Source organism: Fundulus heteroclitus, chromosome 18 (genome assembly GCF_011125445.2).
Source record: "Fundulus heteroclitus isolate FHET01 chromosome 18, MU-UCD_Fhet_4.1, whole genome shotgun sequence".
Lineage (NCBI taxonomy): Eukaryota > Metazoa > Chordata > Actinopteri > Cyprinodontiformes > Fundulidae > Fundulus > Fundulus heteroclitus.
Window position 1 is genome coordinate 6319424 of NC_046378.1, and position 25122 is coordinate 6344545.

The 25122-nt window shown below is 42.1% G+C and overlaps 1 protein-coding gene across 2 annotated transcripts in view; it reads left to right on the plus strand.

The window, feature by feature from the left end:
- numbl (NUMB like endocytic adaptor protein) overlaps positions 1 to 25122 on the plus strand; it is a 98974-nt gene that overhangs the window by 45330 nt on the left and 28522 nt on the right. Inside the window, exon 1 of one of the 2 annotated variants that reach the window (XM_012872657.3) lies at positions 6318 to 7276. The exons of the other annotated variant lie outside the window; for it this stretch is intronic. Within the exon in view, the coding sequence (XP_012728111.2) occupies positions 7236 to 7276 (41 nt within the window). The 5' untranslated portion in view covers positions 6318 to 7235. Of the gene's footprint in view, positions 1 to 6317; positions 7277 to 25122 lie in introns of those variants that run through there. 2 annotated transcript variants of the gene reach the window in all.

A 25122-nucleotide genomic window follows, 5' to 3' on the forward strand; every position in this document is an offset into this window, starting at 1 on the left:
TCAAGGTGAGGATTTAGCTCTTTATGTTCAGGGTTTAGCTCTTTAGACCCTCCACCAAGGCTCTTAATAACTTTGCCCAAAACTGCTAAAAGAATTGAGCAATGTTTTAAAATGTAAAGGTTATTAAAATGCTGGCTTTAGTGGCTTGTCTTTAGCGTTTTCATGCAATATATGCATAAGATCCTACAAAGAATGACACTAATAGTTTAAAGAATATAATTTTTATGAAGGTATTTTTTTGTCAATAGGATGCAAACAATTTTTTTAATCATTTGATATAAAAACTGATTGTCCCATTACAGAAAATATAAAATTATTGTTCTTTAACATGAAAATATGAAGAAATTTCAAATAGTCCGTATTACAAAAGCAAACTATTTTATTTCAAAGTTATTTTTTCATTTTGCTTTTGTGGCTCTGAACGAGATTTTATTTTTTTATTTTTTCTGGACTAAAGGGAAAAGCGGCTTTTAGGTTTACAAAGGTTGCTGACCCCTGCTTTAGATAAATCATGCAGATCTGCAAGTCGAACCTGTGCATGTTTTTCAGTTGAACTATACAGGATACATGTGACATTGAAGGCGGGAACAGTTCAGAACGGTTTTATGAGGGTCACCAAAACTTGGACATCTAACATGGCTGCTCACCCTTATGGGGGCCGCTGGGTGTCCCTAACCTTTAAAACAACATGCACCTGGCTGTTGATGTGTTTACAGACCCTAAAAAAGCGTGACATCGTGACATTTATCAGGTCTGAGCAGATAACGAGAAAATTGGCTGAAACTGATCACTAGGTCCTGTTTGCGTGTGGGGAACTGGAAGATTGCTCATTAGCACAGATTTAGATTATTGTTTGCTGCTGCACAGATAATTAACGGAGGCCGCGTGTTCCTTGAGAGCGGAGGCTAATTTGCGCACAGATGTGACTGGGTAAAAAAATAACAGGCTGCTAGGGAGTCAGAGAGCCAAGGTGCTAATAAGAACACGGTGTCAGAGTTAGAGCATTCGCAGACGCTAGCACACAAAGAGCGGGTCTCTGCTTTAACTGGACCCACGTTTTAGAGGACGGGTGTCTTTTACCACCTGGCTGGTGAGATCATCATGTTTCATAACTGCTCTGCAGGTTTAATAGGCTTATATTAGCGCCTGTCCTGGGGACAAATCTATTCTCTCAGACAGATGGATATGTAGCGACAGATGCAATGCTTACGGTCTCAAAACACACGCGTTCTGCGCCGCAGGGCCGCCGAAAGCCAGCAGAGGTTAATGTTTTGCACCTTTCTCAATTGACTCAAACTGTCTTTGTCATCTTCTGTGGTTTTGTCTTCCACTTATTTTTAGATTCCTTTCACTCTCGCCCACCTCCCTCCTCCGTCTGTGCGTCGCGCGGCTGAAAGAGTCCAAAAGAAAAGAGAGGAGGCGGAGGAGGACGAGTTCATTTTGACCGAGATAACCAGCTTATAGAAGAGTTGTTGAAGGAAGTTCAAAACCAAAGAAACAAATGAACATTAGATTTACTCTTAATGTTGGGAATCCAACTTGTATCATCTTAAACCTGAACTATTAGAGGAAGTCCCAGACCGTGAAACACCTGAGAGTTCCTAAGAGGGCTAAATCTAACACAAATCCTCACAGATGTGCTGATCTGAGATGATCTCTGATCTCAGTTCTTTGAAAAGTTATATGACAATACCAAATTTCGCTGTTTTTGATTTTTTTTTTTTTTGGGAAATAGAATTAAAAGTATTTCTTTCCAGCCTTCTTGCCTAATATTTACATTAGGACCAGAGGAGACGTCACACTGTGTGAGTGAGAGAGCAGTTGTTGTTGGGGTTTTACTTCCATAAAATTTAGAAATCAATACTTTGGAATTTACATTTTCATGTCTCTTTAAGCATCTTGTCCATGACTGGCAGGGTTAGCATTACTGATTAAAGAGCAGCATCTGTGTGTATTCCCCTTGAGAATGTATTCCTACCATAGCTTTTCCTAAAGCTGCCAAAACATTTCCAAAGCCAGCTTGTTCCATTATATACAGTGGATGAAGCTCAAGAAGCTCTAAAAGATAAAACTTTGCTGTAGTACCTTCAATACCTTCCTGTTATCTGCTGAAGTTGGCCCCAGGTCAGTTAACTCCTTCCATGCAAAACAGCCTAAAAAGGGTAGAAATTGACATCTTGAGGCAGATCTTTCCATTTCCCTTTAACTGGCTTCCTCCAGTATCGGTGCTTCCTCGGATGTAATCATAAAAAACCACACCAGTCTCTTTCACAAAACATTCCCATCAATCTACAAATACAGAATTCAATTCAATTCAATTCAATTTTATTTATATAGCGCCAAATCATGAAACATGTCATCTCAAGGCACTTTACAAAATCAAGTTCAATCATATTATACAGATTGGGTCAGATTATACAGATTGGTCAAAAATGTCCTATATAAGGAAACCAGTTGATTGCATCAAAGTCCCGACAAGCAGCATTCACTCCTGGAGAAGCGTAGAGCCACAGGGAGAGTCGTCTGCATTGTACATGGCTTTGCTGCAATCCCTCATACTGAGCAAGCATGAAGCGACAGTGGGAAGAAAAACTCCCCATTAACGGGAAGGAAAACCTCCAGCAGAACCAGGCTCAGTATGAACGGTCATCTGCCTCGACCGACTGGAGGTTAGAGAAGACAGAGCAGAGACACAACAAGAGAGACAAAAAAGCACAGAAGCACACATTGATCTAGTAATCTGTTCTACATTAGATGGTAGTAGCGGGTGAGCCGTCTTCTCTGGATGATGTCACAGTTAACAGAACGCCAGACCAGGTGTACCTACTATGAAGAAAAAGAGAGAGAGCAAAAAGTTAAAAGCTGAAATGACGACAGTCATTTCAATGTAATACAATGCAAAACTGGAGAACAGTAGACTGAAGAACAGTAGAAATCAGTAGAGTTAGAAAAATAGACCCTGATGTCCTCCAGTAGCCTAAGCCAATAGAAGCATAACTATAGAGGTAGCTCAGGGTAACATGAGCCACTCTAACTATAAGCTTTGTCAAAAAGGAAAGTTTTAAGATTAGTCTTAAAAGTAGACAGGGTGTCTGCCTCACGGACCAAAACTGGGAGTTGGTTCCACAGGAGAGGAGCCTGATAGGTAAAGGATCTGCCTCCCATTCTACTTTTAGAGACTCTAGGAACCACCAGCAGACCTGCAGTCTGAGAGCGAAGTGCTCTGTTAGGAACATACGGGGTAATCAGAGCTCTGATATATGATGGAGCTTGATTATTAAGGGAACCGTCAGAACCGTCTCATAGCTGCCTCTGATCCTTTTATAAGACACAGATCCAGGTCAATGTTTTTCAAGCACCATTCCTTTTAAAAATACTAGCATTTCCAATGCGACCCTTCCGGTGCGTTTTACTGGTGAGAAACTGACGCGTGTCAAATCTGCAAAGATGCTCTCTCTGTGTTTTTTCCCTGAATCTCCACCCAGCTAGTGGCCCAGGGGTGGGGGAGCATTTAAATATATCAGAATCACACCGACGTTAGCCCTGTCAGCATTTAACGTCACTTCTTTTAGCAGAAGTGACGTTAAATGCTGACAGGAAAGCATCTGGCAATACATATATATGCATACAAAGAGATTGTACGTACTGTTGGCAGCTGGCTACAAATAGCTGGTGTGGCTGTGTCTGCAGCAGACCCGTGGACAGAACCAGGGCACAACAAGGACCTTTTGATCCCCCTAGATCTGGTCGCTCATTGATTTCTGCCTCTGGGTGTTGAAGTGTAAACAGCTTAGGGGATGTGATGGCATCATGGAAGCTGGAGAATGTGTGATGAAAAAGGGAGCCGGAGTGAATGCAAAGAAACACGTTTCAACGCGTCCACACTGTGTCGCATGCAGGACACGTCTTCCTTGAGGGCAGGACGTGCTTTTTAAATGTATCGTTTCCTTCCTGATTTGATTTATGTGGATGCTGTATAACCTGCAGCCGAAAGGGCTTCTGGGTAGTCTTGCTGTTATGTGGATCCTTTTCCATCCGCAGTACGTAGCCCAAGGGTGAGATACTGTATGTGCAAGATTCCCAGTGTGTCTGTTTCGTTTTCTGCGAAACACTCCTTCTTATCGTAAGTTCTTACATCCACACCCTTCGTTTTCCAGTTAATCGCTCCAGTTCAGTGATGTAGGCCTGTACCCTTCTGAGTCAGCCTCTCTATCACGTTACATCTCTGAGAGCCTCTAAAAAAGCAGCATGCAGCCCTCCAATTAAACGAGTTCAGCCCCTCTTTTAGGTACCTCAGTTCTAGCGCGGGTCTGTTCCTTTCCACTGGAACCCAGTCCCCCCCACCCCACCCCCCCCCATGTTTCCAGTATTTGGCATTTAAAGCATCCCCTCGACTCTTACGACACCATCGCTCTTCCCTGCAGCTCTTCATGTCAGGCGCTGAGGTTCCAAATGTCAGGCAACAAATCAGATCATCAGCCGGCTGCTTGTGCAGCACTTTTTTTTTTTTTTTACGGAGAAATGAAGAGCGGGGGTCACTGAGAGGTGGACTGGGGAACTGCGACATTCTGTAGCAAAGTCCTCTACCAGCACAGGGTTGATCTATATTCTTTAGATTGGCACTACTAGCAATCCAACGCTAATGTTTCTTTTTCTTTTTAAATCCAGCTGGAGTTTAGTGATTATCTAAATTCAGTGCTAATCTTTAACATGTGTCACTTCAGAGTTATCTGAGAACATTTGGACCTGTAAGACATCTGATATGCATCGCTGATGGGGAGTCAATATTGGCTAAAGTAAAGACGACAGGGTTTAGAATAAAACATCATGGTAGGTTTAAAGTAACCCTGAATGAAAATAAGCATATTTCCATCTATAATTACAACCACATGCCTGTTCTGTGTCGGCTCTCCTTGCAGTTGAGGTAGAGGCTTAATTGTAGGTTTAGGCAGAAGGTGGTGTTAGATGATGATTTGATGTATTTATTTATTTTTTTCAAATGCATAAACTTAAATCCCAGGCGGTTTCAGTGCTTAACCTGAGGAATGTGAAAAAGAAAGATTCAAAATGTATCGGTTGGAGACAAGATGAAGTCATTTAAATGGTAATTACTCGCTGGTGACATTAATAGATTCATTTTAGAATATTCTGGGTGACCATAATCATGTTTATGCACATATTAGAGAGAATAACAGAGAATATCCCAGGAGACAAGTCAGTAATGACTTTTGACTTTCTTCAGCGCCTTGCAAAATCATTCTTACCCCTTGAAATTGTTCACATTTTGTCACCCACCACACAGTTCGGTGTATTTTATGGGGAATGAATGTGATAGACTAACCCAAATAGTGCAAAATTATGATGTGGAAGATAAGGACCACGTGGTTTGACACTTTTTATAAATGCAAATCTAAATAAATTCCAGCATAACCAATTGCCTTCAGATGTCACCTAATCAGGGAACAGTCACAATCTACATTTTTTTTGTTTTTTAATTCCACCTTAATTTTAGGCCTCAGTTATTTGTTAGACTCTGATGTCCGTGAACAGACAGCTCTGGTCAGATTAGAACAAAATGCAACTTTTTACCCACATGCAAAACACCATGTTCGGGGGAATAGTATTAAAACTGAAAATCACCCTGAGCATATGATCCCTGCCATAAGACATGGTGGAGATAGCATCATGCTGAGGGAAGGGTTTTTATTCCCGCAGAGACAGGGAAGCTGGTTGGAAAGTGGGAAGGATCAAAGACAACCTCGTAGAAGCTGAAAAAAAAAGACTTGAAACTGGGGTAGAAGTTCATCGTGTCGCAGGAAAACAGTATTAAATATACGTCCTGAGCAAAAATCCATGCAAATTTATCTGTTAGAATGGCCAAGTAAAAGTCCAGCCCCAAATCCTGTAAATAACCTGTGGTAAGACTAGAAATTTGCTGTTGAGGGGTTTTTATCCAATGGGGAAATATTTACTATGAGCAAAACCGGCAGAGACATACAACTAAAGAGCTGTAGCTGTAACTGCAGCCAAAGGTGATTCTACAAAGTACTGACCCACAGGGGATGGCAGCAGCACCAATCCACGCCTCTACGGTTGTGCTCTACTCCGTGTGTGTTGTTATTTTCTGTGACACAGACGTTTCTGCTCATGGGTTTTATTGACTTACGATTGAGCCACAGACCTCTTGGTACTCTGCACACCCTTATGAGGACCAGATCAATCCCAGCTGTGCATTCCAACGTCTCACCTGAATCGCCAAAGAGGCCCTGACATTTTAAGATGCCCCGCGCGTTCGTCCTCCTCCGCCGGCGAAGGCTTTCCTGGCCGGACAACGTGGAGCGGAGACCGCCGCACCCCAAACGTGACAAATGTTCCTCACTCGGCCATCTGTTGGTTCCGCGCTGCCCGGCTTCGTCTGTTAGGAGCCCTGCCTGCTGCGCAGCTGTGACCTGCCCTTTAGCAACCACCACCAGAGGACTACCATGCACCCCTGCTGACACATGCTCACCGCGTCAGCCAATCGGGCTTCAGCTCCTATATGCTGAACGCATCCTCCATCTTTTCCCCTGCTTCCAGCCTCAGTCCTCGCCCTTTCCCCCAATGCACTCTTGACCAGTGCGTCCACTGCCACTAGAGAGCAAAGGAAACTGTGTCACCTCCCGCCATGACTCCTTTAATCACCCCCCTCCCCTGTCTTCTTCCGCTCTCCCTCCCTCACTCTCTCTCTCTCTCTCTCTTGTCTCAATCCTCCTACTCCCATCTTTCCCCGCTCCCAGGATTGGGATCGTCAAACATTGATCTGTATTTATTTTTAGAGCAGCTGCAAGCATGCGAGAGCGCGCGCGCGCGTACAGTAAGTGTGTGTGTGTATGTGTGCGCGCGCGCGCCTGTGAAACAGACGCTCATCCATTCCAGCCCGTGGGCAGACACTGGCTGTGTTTGGGTGCACCTCCTATTGTGTGCATCTGTGTGTGTGTCAGGACTTTCTTTTTCACAAAGTTAATCCCTTAAGAAGAGGTGTGGTTCTCTCTCTCTCTCTGTCTCTCTCTCAGTCTCTCTCTCTCTCCCTCTCTCTCACAATATCATCCCACGTTCTCTCGCCGCTCTCCTCCTCTCCCATCCTTTCCCCCGTGCTGCCATTGCTCTGGCCGCCAGGCTGAGGGAGTGCTTCCTCTCCGTCTCGGTCGGCTCGTCATCTCCGCGTCGTTCCTCGGCTGCCGTCGAGCTTGTGTTTGATGAGTTCTCCGAGCGAGATGGGGGAGGCCACCGAGCACAGGTGAGTCGGATTCGGGGCCGTGAAAAGGTGTGTGTGTGTGTGTGTGTGTGTGTGTGTGTGTGTGAGCCGTGCGTTTGCGCAGCTGTTGACGTCCTCCGGCCGCACGTCCCGGTGCCTGTTTTCTATAATCGAGCTGCAAACGCATTTGCGTGTTTTTTGTATGATTGTGCGCATATGCATGGGTGACTGTCTCTGTCCTGGTCAGCTGTTGCGGATGCATCCATTCCTTCTGAGCCTCATCTTCCTCATTTTGCGTGTGTAACCTTGACCCCAATCCAGCAAAAGGGTGCAATCTGCAGCCACTGTCGAAGTTAACAAGGGACCCGCAGCTTTTGAGATAGTGATTTATCTCTTTTTTTTATTCTTTTGGCTGGTGTTGCAGTTTTTTGTTGAGGTAGCAACTACTGCGATGTTTTAAGTTGCTGCCAAACTGATAATAGGTCTAGCCTGTGTCCACAGGGCTCATAGAGGCTTATAGCCTTAGCAGATGTATTAGACCCCATGCCCATATGGAAGAGATTAAACCTGCTAAATTGATACTAACACCCAGCAGGTTTTTCTTTTTTTCTTTTCTTTTCTTTTTCTTTTTTTCTTTTGCTCAGAGGTCATGGCTGCTCATCCTTTGTGGATATAAAGTGCTGGTATGTGTGTCACACGCTGGCACTCAAAAGTTGAAGCGAGCAAAGGATGATAAAGTTTTATCATAAGAAAAAAAAAATTCGAATTTTATACCCTTAAAGTTAGGGGTGAAAAAAAACAAGGTAAAATGTATCATAGCGTTCAACACGTCGATGCAAGTGCGCTAATTTATCAGCTGTCTATTCCAAAGAGAAACCTTTTGAGTTGGAGTCTTATCAGGGCGCAGAGATATGTTGTTGGTGCAGATGGTCACACTGTCATGAAACACTTGACTGCAGGCGGTCGGGACCTGCTTGACTTTAGCGGACTGTTGCAGATGATGTAAGGCGATATCACACAGGGCTTGCAGATGATGGGACAGAAGAGCAGCGCACACACCTTGAATTAGTTGTAACTTTGGACAGTTTTTTGATGCTTGCACTGCCCTCTTAAAGTCTACACAGATTTTAGATCTCATGTGAGTTGGCATATCTATAGATGGGTTCAAACAGGAAACAACCCAGTGCATTCTGGGTCACCACATTTGTGATATGTGAAGTCATGTTCAATAAATTAGAATATGCATTTCTAAGAGACTTGTTTGTCCAATTAAAAGTCCCGTTAAAAGTGTTAATTAAGCGCTCATTTCTGCATGAAAAAATGAGTTTTTTTTATTGGTCTGACGCAATATTCTAATCTTAAATGCTGTGTTTTTATTTAGCTGGAGGTGGAAGAAAAACAATCATAATTACCAGAAATAAAGGCCTTGAAACATCAGCAGTCTGTGTTAGTCTTTATAATGTGTTTTCCCTCAGGGAAAGGAGTCACTGAGATGAATGGACGTTTTAATAATGTTATAATCGATTGAATATGAGTGTATAGCTTTCATGTTGCGTCCCTGTTTTGTGTGATGCCTCGTGTGTTGAAAGCTGGGAAATTCGTAACATGCTTTGTTGTCAAGATGTTACCCGGTGGGACAATAATGTTCTGCTGCACATCTGTGGCTCTCGTATTCGGGTGTAAAGGCGAGGACCACACTGGGTCCTTGTGATTCACTGTAGTGGATCAAAACAAGCAAAACATTTCATTGCACGACAAACATGTCAGCGGCTACAACAAATGACGAGGGTTGAGGCGAGTCCATTGCGCCGGCAACAAGGTGCACACACCACAGCCTGACTCTGACTCGCAGTCAGAACCAGTACCGGAATCGGTGGGGAGGGAAAGGACCTGATGGACGACAGGGGTCAATTCTACTGTCTTGTCTGTCACCTCTAGGGTTAGCCTCAGGGACTCAGAGCGGACAGTGTTTGGATTGTCTTTCATGTCGGCCTGTTAAACCATTGTACATGCCAGGTTACTGCGGACGTTGAAGTGTTCTCTGGTGCTTATTCCACTGCACAAGAGGTGGAAGCAACCGTGGGCAGGTTACCAGTCCATTAAGAGCATGAAATTGCACAACATTATAACTGGGTCACTGGTATGTAACTTTGGTCATTAATGAAATCGCAAACTTGAAGCAGTCTTGCTACAAATTTGAAAATGACAGAAATCTGGTGATCACTCTTCTTAGGCTGTGCCGTCGGTTTTGCATTATAGGGACAGTGGGGTATAAGTTCCCTCCTAGACAAATAGCTGGTAATGTTCTCCCCTGATTTTTGTTCTGGTTCTTTTGCATGTTGCACTCAGAGTTCTACTTGTTAATTTGCTCACTGTGGCTATCAAAAGAAAGTCTCATTCCGGGCCTTAACCGTGCCTTCGGTTTTACCATGGAAATAGCCTTGTAGTTGTATAGCTCTACAACCAAACTGTGCAATTCTGGTGGTAGAGACCCAGTGTCCGACATGCTAGATGCTCCGATTCAAATGGCTGAAATATCTCCTCAAATATCCTCCTGTTAATAGCAGTCATGATGAGTTGAAGTTAGCAAAAACAAAGCAAACCCCCTCCCAAAAAATAAATAAATAAAAAAAACAAGCAGGACAACAGGGAAGCATCTAAGACCTGCAGGATTTTACCCACCAGAGACTGACACTGTACTGCTGCTATGAAAAGTCTCTAAACCTTTAGCATAAAGATTAAAAAGCAAAGATTGTAAACTAACAATTCTAATATATCTGACTTGGTTATAAGAACTCAGTTTTATAGGTGTGCCCAAGTATCACCATATTCCTCCGATACTGACCACCGAGTCTTTTCTTGGGGGGCCTCTGTCTGAGCAAATGCACCTGCTCAGACTGCCTCTCACAATTAGTCCATGATTTCTTTTTTCATTTTTTTTTTTTTTTTTTTTTTACTGATTTTCCCTTCCTGCCCTCTTGATTGGATGGCGTAGGGGGCCAGATCCCTGGCGGGTTACGAAAAGGGAAAAGAACAAGCTTGAAGAATGAGAATAGCGCAGGCAACAGAGAGCGGTGTGACGGGTGAAATGAGGACAAACGAAAAACAGCGGCAGAGGACGAGACAAATGGTGCGATAGTGAAAGCCGGATCTCAGGAACTTTAATTTGTTGTTCTTTAAAACGAGAGGAACACGTCGTGTGTAAAAGCAAAGTCAATTTGGAGGGGAGTTATTGTGAAGGAAATATCAATTTCCTTCTTTTGTCAGCAAAGGAAGCTGGAGGCAATCATTGACTGAGGGCTTTACTTGGTCTCTGAAATGATTCAAGGGTTTGTAAAAGGCAAATAAAATTGATTGAACACAACGAAAATGGAAACGCGAGGGCAGACGTGTTTTCTATACACAGAATATTTTCAAATGGAGCCAGCAGAGCCACACCGGATCACTTGGCCGTCTTCTCTGACAGGGGAGTGTGACGTAAATCCTTTCAAATAAATCATAAGGGTGGAGTTGTCAAGACTAATGCACTGCAGCCGCAACAAAGGACCCCTCATTTTGCGAATATTTGCATTTCGACCGTTTTTTTTTTCTTTTAAACTGGGTTGAACTATTACCTGATGAGATCAGAATGCAATATCGCCTTTAGTCTAGAATACAGCCAAGCTATTCCATAATTTCCTCAATTTAAGAGGATGATCTCCATCCCTGCAGCTGAAAGTTTGCAGCAGACTTTGCTGAGCTGTAGAGCATTAGATGAACAGGTCTGGGGGGGGGGGGGGGGGGGGGGCGTCTGGTTTTATGGTGGTGGCCGGGATTACAAAGTGGGAACGTGACACGACAGTATCATGCTGGAGCATATTGACTATAGGCTGCTGTGCTGAGATTAGCTTCCTCGCGCACACATGGACACGCAGCGTTCACAGTTTCAGACGTGTGCGTGCTCTGCGGCTGACGCGGACAGGAATTCGTTTATCTGAATGCAAAAACAAGCATGCACACGTGAACAAAGGGACACAAAGCATGTCTGGTCCCCAGCTTCTTTGCCCGCTGTCCAAGGGCAGTGGGGATTTGGACTTTGTTACGTTAATCTCCCTCTATTTGGCTTCTTGGATCACTTTCAAACAAACAGACTGGCACACAGCCGCAGCCACCCAGGTACGGATTCATGCATATCTGAGTGCTTTTAACAGACAACGTACACATAGATTCAGGAAAATTTCCCCAGCAGAGACATGCATGCAGTCCAGGAGGTGAACAGCCTTCTCTCAGCTTCATGTGGGAAGATGGGTACCAGGATGGGTTGGTCACCTTGGTACCAAGGTATAATGAGGAGGAGCTGTACTAGGGCTGGAGGATAATTCAATAACGATATATATCGATCGATAGACGTATATCGAAGATAGAAAAAGGGGTCAATAAAAAGTTTAATAGAGTAAAATATTTCCTTCCTTATGCATTTTAGCCATGCAGGTTAATATTACAGTCGTCACATCCTCCCAACCAATCACAATCGCAGACCCAGGAAACGTCACCAAGCTCCGCCCCCTTCAGAGAGTTCAGAGAGCACATGCTCTTTTTTCTTTTTTAAAAACTTGTAGTTTTGGTAAAACGTTGGTTGAATAAAGGGTTGGGTTTGAATTCAGTGTTTGTGTGTTCTGTATCTAAAAATAGATACAGAACACACAAAATAGCCAGGGCTGCACTTATATGCATATATGTTTTGAATTTGTTGGTAATTATCGATATCGGGCAATTTGATTTATATTTTTTAGATATGCTTTTTTTCTATATCGTCCAGCCCTATGCTGTACAGTATATTGCACTGCGATCATCATCACAATATCTGTGTGGGCAACATTGCAGTCGCAAAAGTGGTAGAAAATTATAGTTCAAGATCAATGCATGGGGATATTACATTTGGCCTGTTGGATAATTTGACCGCCGTTCATTCCGACACGGGATGCAGTAGGGCTGCACGATGTTAGAAAACCTGGACATGCGAATAATATTGCTTAATATTGCGATGATGATATCAGTTGCGATAGATCACCCCTCATATGTCTATTTTGTTCTTCTCTCTACTGCCACCACTCTGTGACCTTTAGCATTTTGGAATAAAGTCATTTGTTTTTCCTGGATGAGTATCTGCTGCCATGAGACTCTGTCCAACTGGCTAAATGGGATATTCGCATGGAAAGTGCAAGTTCACACCACTTTGCCCGTGTTAGCCAACAAGTGCTGCTCTGCGGTAACAGTGGAATTTCGATGAGAATATTTTGGAAACATATATGCCTATCTTCTGTGACGGAGATGCTAAAGCTTGCAGAGAGTGGTGGGGAGATTGTGAGGAAGCTCGGGAAAGAGACGAAGCAGGAACGTGAGTCAGTTGTAACTGATATAGTAGCATTCTAGCACTAGTTTTGTGATTCCATGTTTCCCTGGCCTATTAAGAAGTGTACTAAATGGCTGTAAAATAACAAAAGTATAAAATATCCTTTAAACATGGCACTGAGTAGGAAGCTACAAAGCAGATAGCTACTTTGACTGCTGCTGACTTGACTTTTTAAGGCTGCAGCTGTCTGCAAAGTTGTTTTTATTGAAGTGCTTGTGGCGCCCCTGCTGGTTATGGCGCCCTGGGTGGTGAGCCACGTCACCAACATGCCTGTTGTCAACTGAAAAACTGAGATTAAAACCATACATTTATCTTTTATATCTGTACTCTGGTGGAGGCAGAGCAAGCACTGGTACATATGTGAATGTCCACTCTGCTCCTCTCTGTGTCTCGCTGTAGGGCTTCCTTAATGCAATTTACAATTTCCAGTTAAATCCCATTTGCAGCGGGAGACGAGGAGACGGATCATTTTAATTGCGGGATGTTTTCTCAGACTCCCAGATTTACCAGACTGACCTCCCCGCTCCGCTGCAGGACATGGGGCGTCGCTCGCTCCCCTGCGTTTGGTTCTCTGCTGTAGCCGCTGCTGTGCCATCGCCGCGATGCACTTTTTACGTTTTACAGTTTCAGACGAGGAGAAGAAAATGACCATGAAGTACGGCTGAATTCTTTTTTGGAAATGTCAACGTGTGTGTTTGTGCAGCGTGGTGTGTCTGTTAACTAAAATTAGGCGGACGAGGATGTCAATAAATCCTATGTGACGGTGACAGAGTTGACTGGAAACCAGCAGGGTTTCCTGGATCTGATCGATAATTAGTCTGGAGTTGTTTTTAGATTCATTCCATACATAGAACCGTTCAGTGTTGTTTAGAAAATAGTTTAAAAGCATCAATAACTTTTTTAATCCCTAAAGAAATATTTTTGTTAATTAATCTCCCCAGTATTTGACTCCTCAAAGCACAACTATAATAATTCCACTTTTCCAAGCTCACCAAGACCATACACAAACACTAAATTAGATCACCCACCAGATTTCTCCTCACTGCTCTGAAACGAACACAGAGCTGGTGTCAGATTGACTAACTACTACATCCTCCCAGAAAGCAAGCTTGTTGGCTGTAACATATAAAGCTCCATTATACAGTCACTGCTGGGATGGACCGTAGCTTCAGGTGATTACAACTTCCTGGAACCCTTCAGTTGAATGATCATATTAGTCTGGATGTAAGTCGCCCCACACAGGTTGAGATTGAGCCGCCAGCTGTTCCGTTATGTCCATCTGTTGTCTAAAGCTTTTATTTTCAGAGTTCCTGTGCAATCCTTTTTCAGTCATGAAATTCATGTAAAAAATAAAATAAAAAACTCCCGTTATGAAAACCCACGTGGGAAATGTCTTTCACCTGCTTTTGCCTCAGCTTACAGCCGTCTTTCCTTCATCTCCAAACTCAACAGACGCAGAGGCCATCACACAGAGAAAAATGGTTGATTTTGTTATATTAACAGAGACCTGGGGCTCCTGGCCTGACGGGGCGACGTGTTGCTTTCAGAGCGACATTAGACGTCTTTCTAGTCAATGTGTCTTTTTCCTTTTTCTTGTAGTGGACTTCTGAATCTGCTGAAGGCTCGTGGCTACTTTTCTCTGCACCTTTAGCTGCTCTGTGTCATCTCTGTTTATCGGAACTAAATCTTTTCCTCAGCTTGTAAACCTCAGCTTCTCTAAACAGAAGTGCAGGTGCTCATTGACAAACGCCGAGCACGCCATTAGTCAGTTTTACAATGCATAAACAACAGTGGTGATAGTTAAACATAAAGCACCGTTTCAGTTAGAGACTTAGACTCAGACAACTTTATTTGTCATTTTGTATGCACAGAGTGCGTACAGAACGAAATTTCGTTGCAAACAGCTTGTAAATTGCCGTAAAATGAAATTACAGTATAAGGTGCAGCAGTGATTTAAAAGTAAAACAATTAAAATGTAAACAATGCAGGAGAAAGTCACAGTGTACAGGTGAGTATTTTAAAAAAAACATTTGCATGTACAGAATTTGATTAGAAGTTAATAACGATCTGCTGCAAGCACAACTGCACACTCAGACAATTCTGAGGTTGAATTTTTAAAAGCAAAGTTGATCTATTTAACAAACACGCTGAGCATAAACGACTCCCCCCCGATTGGGTTTTTACAGCAGCAAAAAGTTCATTAACTTGCAAATGACAGCAGCTAATCCTAGGTCAGCCGGACGAGTCCCTTCTTTATCCGCCATCATCGCCATGACTGCTTCTCTTTCACGCTTCGCTCCCCACTTCATGCCCTGAATTCCCACTCTCAGACTTGACCTCAGTCCCACTATGCAGGATGGCCAGCAGCTCACACGCCGTCTCTCCCAATCAAACAAAGCACCGACACGCACACGGACTGGTAATTATTTCAGAACTTAGAACAGCTTTCTGTAATGCTTTGGCCTGCTTGCAAACTGCTCTGATAGGTTGGGCTGCTGTGGCAGGCTGCAGGAAAGACAGGTTGGGTTTTGTGGATCTGACATTCTCCGTCTGGTAACTATGGTGACGTGGTGATACTGCAGAGATACAGGGACAAAGGCCCTGAGGAAAATTTACAACGGATACTCTGCATTTAAAGACAAAAGAAAAAAACATTTCCACACATTGTAAATAAAGTGTCTTAGTTAAGACTGGAAGCTGATCTCCACGGGCGGTACTAGACAGGGGCCAACAGGGGCCAGTGCCCCCGTAGAACTGGTCCTGGCCCCTGTTATCACCCCTGTACTGAAGACATGACACCAAATCACTTTCTTAGGATGATATGCACTGGCACAGAAACTGTAACTGATTGGTCCTTTGAACCAATTACATTTTTTTTGACAGTTACAGTTTTATTTTAACAATAATAATAAAGAAATTAGGGTGTTTGACTTTCAGCTTCAGTCATATTGGCTCGACACACAGGGAGCAACCAGAAACAGCAACCAATGGCTTCCATCGCCAGCGTGGTGGAGATCCAACACACGGGAAATTTTATTGGTCATGAAATTTGAGGGCTTTTTATATTTTCAAAGCATCAGTACATATTTCTCTGATTTCTCAAATCTTGCTTATATGTTGACTCTACAAAAGAAAAATGCAACCGGGTTCATCCTATATTAAAGACAAGGAAGCAGCCTGGAGAAGATCGTCATTTTAAGGGCGGATCCAGATAAATGGCTGTAGTGCCAAGCGACAGCAACAAGAGCTGAACATTGTTCATCTTTCTTGTGCTGCGTTGCAAGCCCGCGTGTGCGCGTTCACGTGTACGAGCTTGAAAGTTCACACGTACAAATTTCTCCGGTCGCTTGGCTGGAGGACGGTAAGCGACTTACAGCAAAAGTTCTACAGGAAATGAATGGAGAGGAAGCGACGTTGCTCCCCCTGTGTGGAGCCCAATATTGAGATAGGATCACAGTTTTTATCTGGTAAATAAGTGACTTTTTGCCTCACTTATTATACTGATTGATAAAATATTGCCCTGCTTTTTGTTTATTTGACTGTTTTGTTATGCACTCCCATGAGAAAAAGACTAGCCCCACCCGGCCCCCCTGGTAAATTTGGTCTAGAAACGTCACTGGCGAAATCTAGGAATGACCCTATCTGGTCTAGTCATTGCCTGGGTCAGAACATCTCTGTGTTGTGTTGCCTGTTCTGCCCACTGGGCTAGCCAGACAAATGTGCCGAAAGTTGCTGAAATGTTAACTCCCTGCTGTGTTTCGTGTTTTTTGTGTTGGAGCTCTTACCGCTGGACAGTTTTCACTCTTTAAGTTGAATCATAAACACGGACCTAAAGTGAAGAAATAGAAACCTGCGGTGCTTTAGATGACGTTCTGGGTTCTTTTCTGACCTCCTGGATGAGTCGTCAGCAAGCTAGCGTGATTTTGGTCGAGGGGCCACTCCGGGGAAAATTTACCACTGATCCATTTCTGGATAATGGCTCAGACGGATAGATGTCAGTGATCTTATTTGTCATGTTTTCTTGAAATTTCTTAGATCGCGGCACTATATGATGCTTTTTGAGATTGTTTAGCGTACATCATGTTGCCAGATAGGTTCACTTTGGGGATTTCTTGTGAACTGCCTGGTGACTAGCCTGTACTTAGCACTTTATCCAGTCAGAGGACCCCAAAGGGCTTTACACCACGATCAGCCATTCACCCATCCACACACTGACGGTGGTAATCTACATTTGTAGCCATAGTTGCCGCGGGAGAGAGTGGCAGAAGCAGGGCTGCCAGACAGTCGGTGCCACCGGACCCTCTGACATCCGCCAGCAGGCAAAGTGTGCAATTCAGAAATTCTGCCGATTTCTTAATTGCACACATCTGCCAGTAATCAGGCCTGGGTGTGGCTCATGAAACTGAACTTGGCTTTCCAAAAAAAATATTTTCTTCAGGATTTAAGGAGGTGGGCTGGGCACGATAACTTTTTACATACCTTTTGAAAACAATCCTTTTGATGTAAATCGGGTTCAATTACACATACTAATGTCATACCAATACTAACATCTCAAGGTGTTCGCATAGCAAATGAAAAAGGATGCTGCATAGCATGACGTGATAATCCCCACGGTGGGTACATTTATTGTAAGATTCTTGCAAGTAAAGTGATTGTTGGCATTATTCTTGCATGGTTTGCAGAAAAGGACGTTAAACAGTATCCAGCGTTTCTTTTATTTTTTTTGTCTTTTGTTACTTTTTTGAAAGCGGGTGTACTGCACACAACAATCAGATATTATAAATGATGCCTTCCAACGTTCAAGAGAACACTGCTGGATGTGGCGTCTGATGCCATGAGCGGTATTGACCCGGAGTACAGTGACAGCAGTCACAGTGAGGGTCAGCCGGAGAGCTAAACACACAGACCTGCTTCAGCTGCTGCCGTTTATATTGCTCTGTGCAGCCTCCCCAGATAGGCTCCACAGGCCACCTACACACTATACTGTATACAGCTCTCTGATGTGTTGCATGTGCTGATAGGGAGGCTTTGCTGGCAGCCTCAGTCTGTTTCATCTGCGATTGTTAGCATTTCTCAGGAATCTTGTATTGCTGTAGCTATAAGCTATATAGATTTACCTGGAAAAGCTCCTTTCTCTATCCATTTTTGTCTGCTTGTCCTCCTCTTCTGTTCCCCACACTCCCTACACCGTCTCATAACCCTCTGTGATAAATAAGGCCGTCCTGTTCTGGGTTGCGCTATAGCCTAAACATGGCCGCCGTTTCAACTCTACCATGTTTCCTCCCTTTATTCTCTAATCACACGTGTGGACACACACGTCTACGGACCACTTGTGGTTTTCTGTGTGTGAGACAGTAGAACAAAGGCAATACGTTTGGGATGACAGTGGTCGGTGTCCTTATGTGGGTCACACAGTGTCAGCTGAAGCCTCCTGGGCCCAGAAACTGGGTCAGGCATCAGCGCGTGCGTACATATGTTTATATACACTCTGCACTGAGGGTCACCAGTTGGCATCAGGCACAAATTGGTATGTTTGAAGTTTAATTTCATGATGTGCATACAGTTAAAACCAGACATTTAGAGACACCGTAGAAGAAGAGACGTAACCTCTTTTTCCTAACTGTCAGCCCTAAAATCAGGCTAAACTGTTTCTGATTTTAGGCCCGTTAGCAATGGCAAAATGATTTATGTTTGCTTAAATGGCAGAATTTTGGGAGGTGGCCTTTTAAACTGTGTGACATGGATTAGATGTTTTTGGTGTTCTTGCCCAAGCTTCTCGCTGTTTGCAGGGACTTGGTCCCATTCCCGCAGAAAGATCTGGCATAACTCAATCAAGTTTAAGGCCAACTGATGAGTACACACCTTTGTAGCCTAGACATGTTCTAGGGAACTAAGATCAGAGCTTATTTGGGACATTCATTTGCCCCAAAACTCTAACATTATGACTAATGTCTTTAGATGCCTCAATATTTCCACATAATCTTCTTTCCTCGTGATATCATCTGTGCTGTGAAGAGCATCAGTCCCTCCTGCAGCTAAATGTTCACACAACATGATGCTGCCATCTTTACAGTTGGGATGCTGTTCTCAAGCTTCCCAGTGTCCCCCTTGTTTCCTTTGAACCCATAGACAGGAGTTATGGGCAAACGCTTGATTATTAGTTATATCAGATAACAGGATATGTCCCCAAAAGACCTGTGGAGGTCTACTGAATCCTGGCAAATGATATTGTTTTTGGAGTATCTTGAAAAGGTCTTTTGCTTTTATTCTGGGTTTTTTTTCACCGGTTTTGGACAAAAACGTTCATCTCTGGGAGGCAAAACGCATCTCCTTCCAAAATGACATGATGGCTTGACATTGCTCTGGCGTTTACAGTTGAACAGGCATCTTTTACCCAAGGGTGACGCTTGCTCCTCTGTTCCTGATATCTCTGTTGATTTCTATATATTTTACCATGAAGTATGTCAAGGAAATGGTGTACTGACTGAGGGACTGAGATCATCTCTAAAATGATCTCATTATTCTGGTATTTGGTAAAAATCATTGTAGATATTCTAACATGACATAAAACAAGAAAATAGATTTTTTTTCCCCTTGGCCCAGTGATGAGTCAAAGAGACATTTGCGATTCATTGTAAGAATGACGTTGGATAATGTTGTCTTTGTTGGTTATCTGCTGGTGGTCATTCTTTCTACTTAAAATAAAATCACTTCATTTAAAATAAAAATAAAAAAACAATAGGGTAGAAAGGTTACCTTGAAATTGTGATGCTAAGACTCAGTTACAAAGGAAAAAGCAAAGGGAAACTGCTGGGAAATCCTTTGTCCTGTAATCATGTGGACTTTACTTTGACCAACCCTAAACATAGTTGCTGACGAAGCGCCTTCACCTCCAAGTCAAAGCTTTTTCTGACAGGGTTATGTGAAACAAACTGCTTTAACGATGCAAGGCCGAGGCATGGATTTAGTCTTAATACCCCGGAGAGCTCAACAAAGCAGCTGGAAGTTTTAACAGAACTCCCACCGAGAGACTCCAGCATAAAACCCACTGGACCCTCAGGATCTCCTGGTGACTTTGTAAAATAGTAAAAAAACTAAAATAAAATAAGAATTCTCTAGTCTTTACCAAATGGCTTTTTTTATGTTAAATGTATTTGGGATTGCATATTACAGTCATAAGAAAAATTAAGTACTGTACACCCCATGATCCAGTAATTTGTCAGACATTAAGCGGCAATAACTCTCAGTTATTTGTATTTTATGTGACGTTACCAGTCTCTCGCATCATAGCTTTAAGGACGTTGGTTCTACTCTGCCTTACGATTAACTGGCAGGAGGAGAACTTTTTTTTATTTTATTTAAAATTCTTATTTCATTAATTGTGTTCAAACAAAACAATTAAACATAAAAACAAACATTCTAAAGTCCTGAATGAAAGGTAGGAGAAAGAATAATAATTTTATGTTATCTGGCCCCTTTACCTAAAGCAATATGTTTACAAAAAATACAATCAGGCATAACTGACATTGCGTAGCAGCTTTTATTGTCCTTTTAAAGGTGAATATTGATTGTGATTCTTTGGTTTCTTCGTTCAGATTGTTCCATAAGCTGATTCCTTTCACAGAAACAAAGCGCTCCATCAGTTTTTTTCTAAATTTGTTTTTTAAAGATCTCAGTTCCTTTTAAATTATAATTGCTTTCTTTTTTCTAAATCTTTCTTTAAATGTTTATTGGTAATATGTTTCTATGTGCTTTTAACGTTGTTTGTAAAATACTACAATTTACTAATTCATTAAATTTCAACAATTATAACTGATGAAATAGTGGATTTGTTGGCTCTCTATAATGTTTTCCAGTTATTATTCTCACAGCTCTTTTTTTGTAAAGTGAACATTTATTCAATATGTGTTTTACCTGCATTTCCCCAAACTTCTACACATTAGGTCAGATATGGAACAATGAAAGTGTTATATAAAATATGTAATGCTTTCTTATCTAGTGGATCCTTTATGTAATATCACAATTGCCTTTGCTAGTTTACTTTGATATAATCTATAAATGATTTTCATCTTAAATTCTCATCAAGCATGACACCCAAAAACTTTAGTTCCCTTACTCTATTAATTTCGTTACCATCAATATTAAGCGTAAAATAAGTGCTTTTATCTCTGTTACTGAATATCATGAAATTTGGTTTATCAAGTTCCAATAATAATTTGTTTACATCAAACCATTTCTTTATTGTCTTGAATTCTTTCGTTACCACATTCAAAACCTGTGTTGTGTCTTCCCCAGAATAAAATAAGGTAGTATTATCAGCAAATAAAATACATTTAAGCAGTTTGAATGCAGAAACGAAATTATGTATATACAAGATAAATAGTTTAGGCCCAAGGACAGACCCCTGGGGTACTCCACACTTTATATCATATAATTCTGATTTTATATCATTACTGTAATCTGTGCATACTACGTTATATTATGTAAATAGCTCAAAACCCATTGATGTGCTGCCCCTCTTATACCATATTTGCTCAATTTATGAAGAAGAATGGTTTGATCTATAGTCTCAAAAGCCTTTTTGAGGTCCACAAAAATTGCACAAAATAATTTCTTTTGTCGATTGCATTGCAAATATCTTCTGTAAGTGCCAACAGTGCCATCGATGCAGAGTGATTATTTCTGAATCCATACTGACCATTACTTAAAATGTTGTATTTGTTTATAAACTTAGCCAACCTACTTACACATAATGTTTCGAGTATTTTTGAAAATTATGGGACACTGGTCTGTAGTTGGAGAACACGTTTGTCTCCATTTTTTATAAAGTGTTATTACTCTGGCTGTATCATGCGTTCAGGAAAAAACCCTGTTGAAAATAAGTTACATATATATGTAAATGGTTCAATAACCCATTCAATAATGTTCTTAACTAGCGTCATATCCATGTCTACATAATCAGTGGATCCTTTATTTGCACAACCATCAACAACACCTAGAATTTCATCTTTTTCTACTTTACCAAGAAAAATACTGTTCACATTATCCATGATTTTGTTCTCATCTACATTATCTTTTATTATTGGTATATTTGGTGCCAGATTAAGGCCTATATTTTTTAAAAAAAAAGAAATTAAACTCATGGGCTATTAAGGGTTTATCATAAATATCATGATTTCCTTTCACAAAGTAATTTGGAAGAACTGATTTTATTCTATCCTTTTTTATTACTACTCTATTTATTATTCCCCATGTGGCCTTCACGTTATTTCAACTTTTATTCAGTAAATCACCATAGTAATCCTTTTTTGTCTCCTTATTATCCATACTAATTTGTTTTTGTATTTATTATATTTGTCCTCTGCTTCTTTTGACCTTGATTTAAAAAAAACATAGGTTGTTGTATATACTTCTACTATTGAAGTGGATGATAGACAGCATTCAGTTCATCAGTACCCCATCATTAAAATGCTCCTTGGTATAATACTGGCATTTGTTATTAACAGGAGCTAATACATTTGCACCTATACCGTTCTCTACATCAGATAGTGTACTCTCTAAATCTGAGTCTATGTTTGTATGTATATCCATGTCACAGTGTGTGTGCGTGTGCGTGTGTGTGTGTGTTCATTTTCCATTCCTAAATCTGTTACCATGCATCTTTGTCAAATACTTGTTAAATAATTTACTAGACGCCATCCAAAATGCTGCATTTTGTAAACTATGAAGAAAATGATTTTATGGAGAAGTACCTCACTGATATCTTTCCAGGTCTGATAATCCCTGATAATTAGAGTCTTTGCCTCTTCCGGTGTCCCATTCAGTTTAATGTAGACCTTGCAATCGGATGTCCATGTCCACTGTATTTTCTTCTGTTTTCTCTGTAGTCGTGCCTGTCTTGCAAGGTCAGCATGTTTTTTAGTAGATGCTTGTTTACATAGGCATTTGTCTCTTTCAGTTTTCTTCCCTGTTTCAGCAGTTCTTTCTTTGTTTTCTATTAAGAAAGCGGATAATAATTGCGGGTTTTTGATTTTTATTTTTCTGTGGGAGAGGGCGACACCCTTCTGTATCCTTGCTTTCCATTTTTATGCCCTTGGTGCAAAAAAAAGGCAAGTACTTGTTGCTCCGAGGAGAGTCGTTCTTGCTCCGTTGGTTTCCTGGTCTCTGTTGCTGTAACCTTTGCATATGAACGGTGTGTGGTTTCCAGTCCATTAATTACCACATCATTCATTCTACAGTACTGTTCCACATCTGTCAGTCGAGATTCTAAGTTTGCAAGTTTCTCAACCTTTTCCTCGTTTTGTCTTTTCAGATTTTTAATCTCTCCTATTCAGTCCATAATCACGTTTTGCTGTTTTCATATTGTTGCCATTTCTTCTGGCATAAAGATAAGTGACTTCTTTATCTCCTCAAGCTCCTCTACTGTGACAAAATTTATTTTAGGTGGCATCTTGTATCTCACCAGTGAAGGAGGAAACCAAATGGTCGAGTTGTTATTGCAAATCTGGAACCTGGGCCTGGTGGTGGACAGTTGTAGCTGTAGTGTAGTGTAGCTGCTGTTGGTAGCTCCTGGGCCTGGGCCCAACAAGGAAAATGAAGAATGACCCGACTTGAGGGAATAACCTAACTATACTAAGGATAGGATGGCAGAAAACAGAAATCAAACAGAACATGAATGAACTACCAACCTCTACAAGAACAGAAAGTTCTTAGTGGCAGGAAACAAGCATAATACTAAAGCATGCAAATACAACACATAGGACCCCTGGATCCTGACAGGTTTGAAGAGATGAGCTTCTTCTCGACTTTTTAAAGGTCCCATCACAGCATTTTAGTCGTGTCTGGACTTTAACCGGACAGTAACAACACCTTGTTTTTATTTTTCGTCGATTCTGTTGTGTTTTGCTGCAGTGTCTTTTTTTGCCCTCTTGATGATCCACTCTGAATCTAAAATTTAGGTTGTTGGGCAGATTACCACACATTCACCTCTAGAATTGCTTGGTTAACAGAGGAGTTCATGGAGTCCAATGACTACGAGGTCTCCAGGTTTTTAGCTGCAAAATGAGCCAAAATCATTAGCCCTCCAGTCTGGTGTGGACTTTGGTTGTCCTGCAACCTTTGTCAGAGTCAACTTTATTTATGAGGCACTTCACTACAGACAAACTGCACCAAAGTGCTGCAGATCAAGATCGGTTTAAAGTCGTTACCAAGAAAGAGAAAGAACACATAGAATAGATGAATTAAATGATTCATTTGTTTAAAAGAAATTACATTAATGTAGAAATGAATGGTTAAGATATGAAGCGATATTTAATTCAAAAGCCAAGGAGTAGATATGGGTCTGTGCGTTGCAAGGTTTTGACTTCGGGCTGAATTTGCAGGAACATCAAATCCCAGGAAGATTGGAAACAGTGCAAAGTGTTTTTTCCACTTGTGAGCCGTTTTCCTCACTGTCGAATGATGCATTCAGAGCACGGACATTTTCAGAATAAAAAAATAAAAACCTAAAGCGCAACTTTCGGGTTTACTCCGTAACCGTTGGTAACACGGATCTCCGGTGTGTTTTTATTTCTTCTTCGTTGTTGTTGTTGTTCTCCCGTTGTGACTCTGAGTCACCTTTTGGGAAATCACGGCTCCTCTGTTGCAGCGCGAGAGAGTGGAAACAGGTGGCTGCGTGGAGCGGTCGGCTCGGGGATGACTCATCCCAAACCGTTACCACAGAGCCTCGGACACTTGCTCCACCTCGTTCTGTCCGCTCCCCTCTTCCCCTTGGAGCCTCGCAGGCATGTGGCTTACGGTAATGTGAGGTGTCACTGACTCATTCAGTGGCTTTTCAGTGTGTGTGTGTGTGTGTTCTTGTACTTGCAGCTGAGCAAGAACAATTTTTTGCTCCTCGCTTTTTCTTTTGGGCTAGGGGTTAGGTTTAGCACTAACATGTCATTTAGGCTCAGGTTAGGTATATACTGCTAAAGGTTAGGGTTAGAGCGAGGGTCAGGGTTAGGCCATATAAAGACTTGAAAATGAATGGAAGTCAGGGCACGCTCCTCATTTTGTACTTTAAACAATGATGTGTGTGTGTGTGTGTGTGTGTTTGTGGAGGAAAATCAGCCCTCGTCCTCCTCCACCTCCTTGTGTTGGGTGTTTTCTGGTTGTGAGGACGTGTAAGGGAGGACTGTGTCCCATTTAAATCTCTGAGCCGCCGCTAAACACAGAACATCTGGATCGGGGAGGGTTATTGCGAGTGCCAAACGGAGCTGGAGAGCCAAAAATATTAATCAAGCTCACATCTGGCAAGCGCCGACCGCGGCCGGAGACACAGGCTGTTTAACCCGAGCTCGTATGGTGTGAACGCGGTGAACGTGTCCGACAAGTGGGAATTCCTGATATCTGAGACAAAGACGCTCAAACAGACGTCTGAACAGACATGTTTTTTTTTGTTTTGTTTTTTTATAAACTCACATGTCAGCAACAATTCAGGTGTTCGACAGCTAAGATA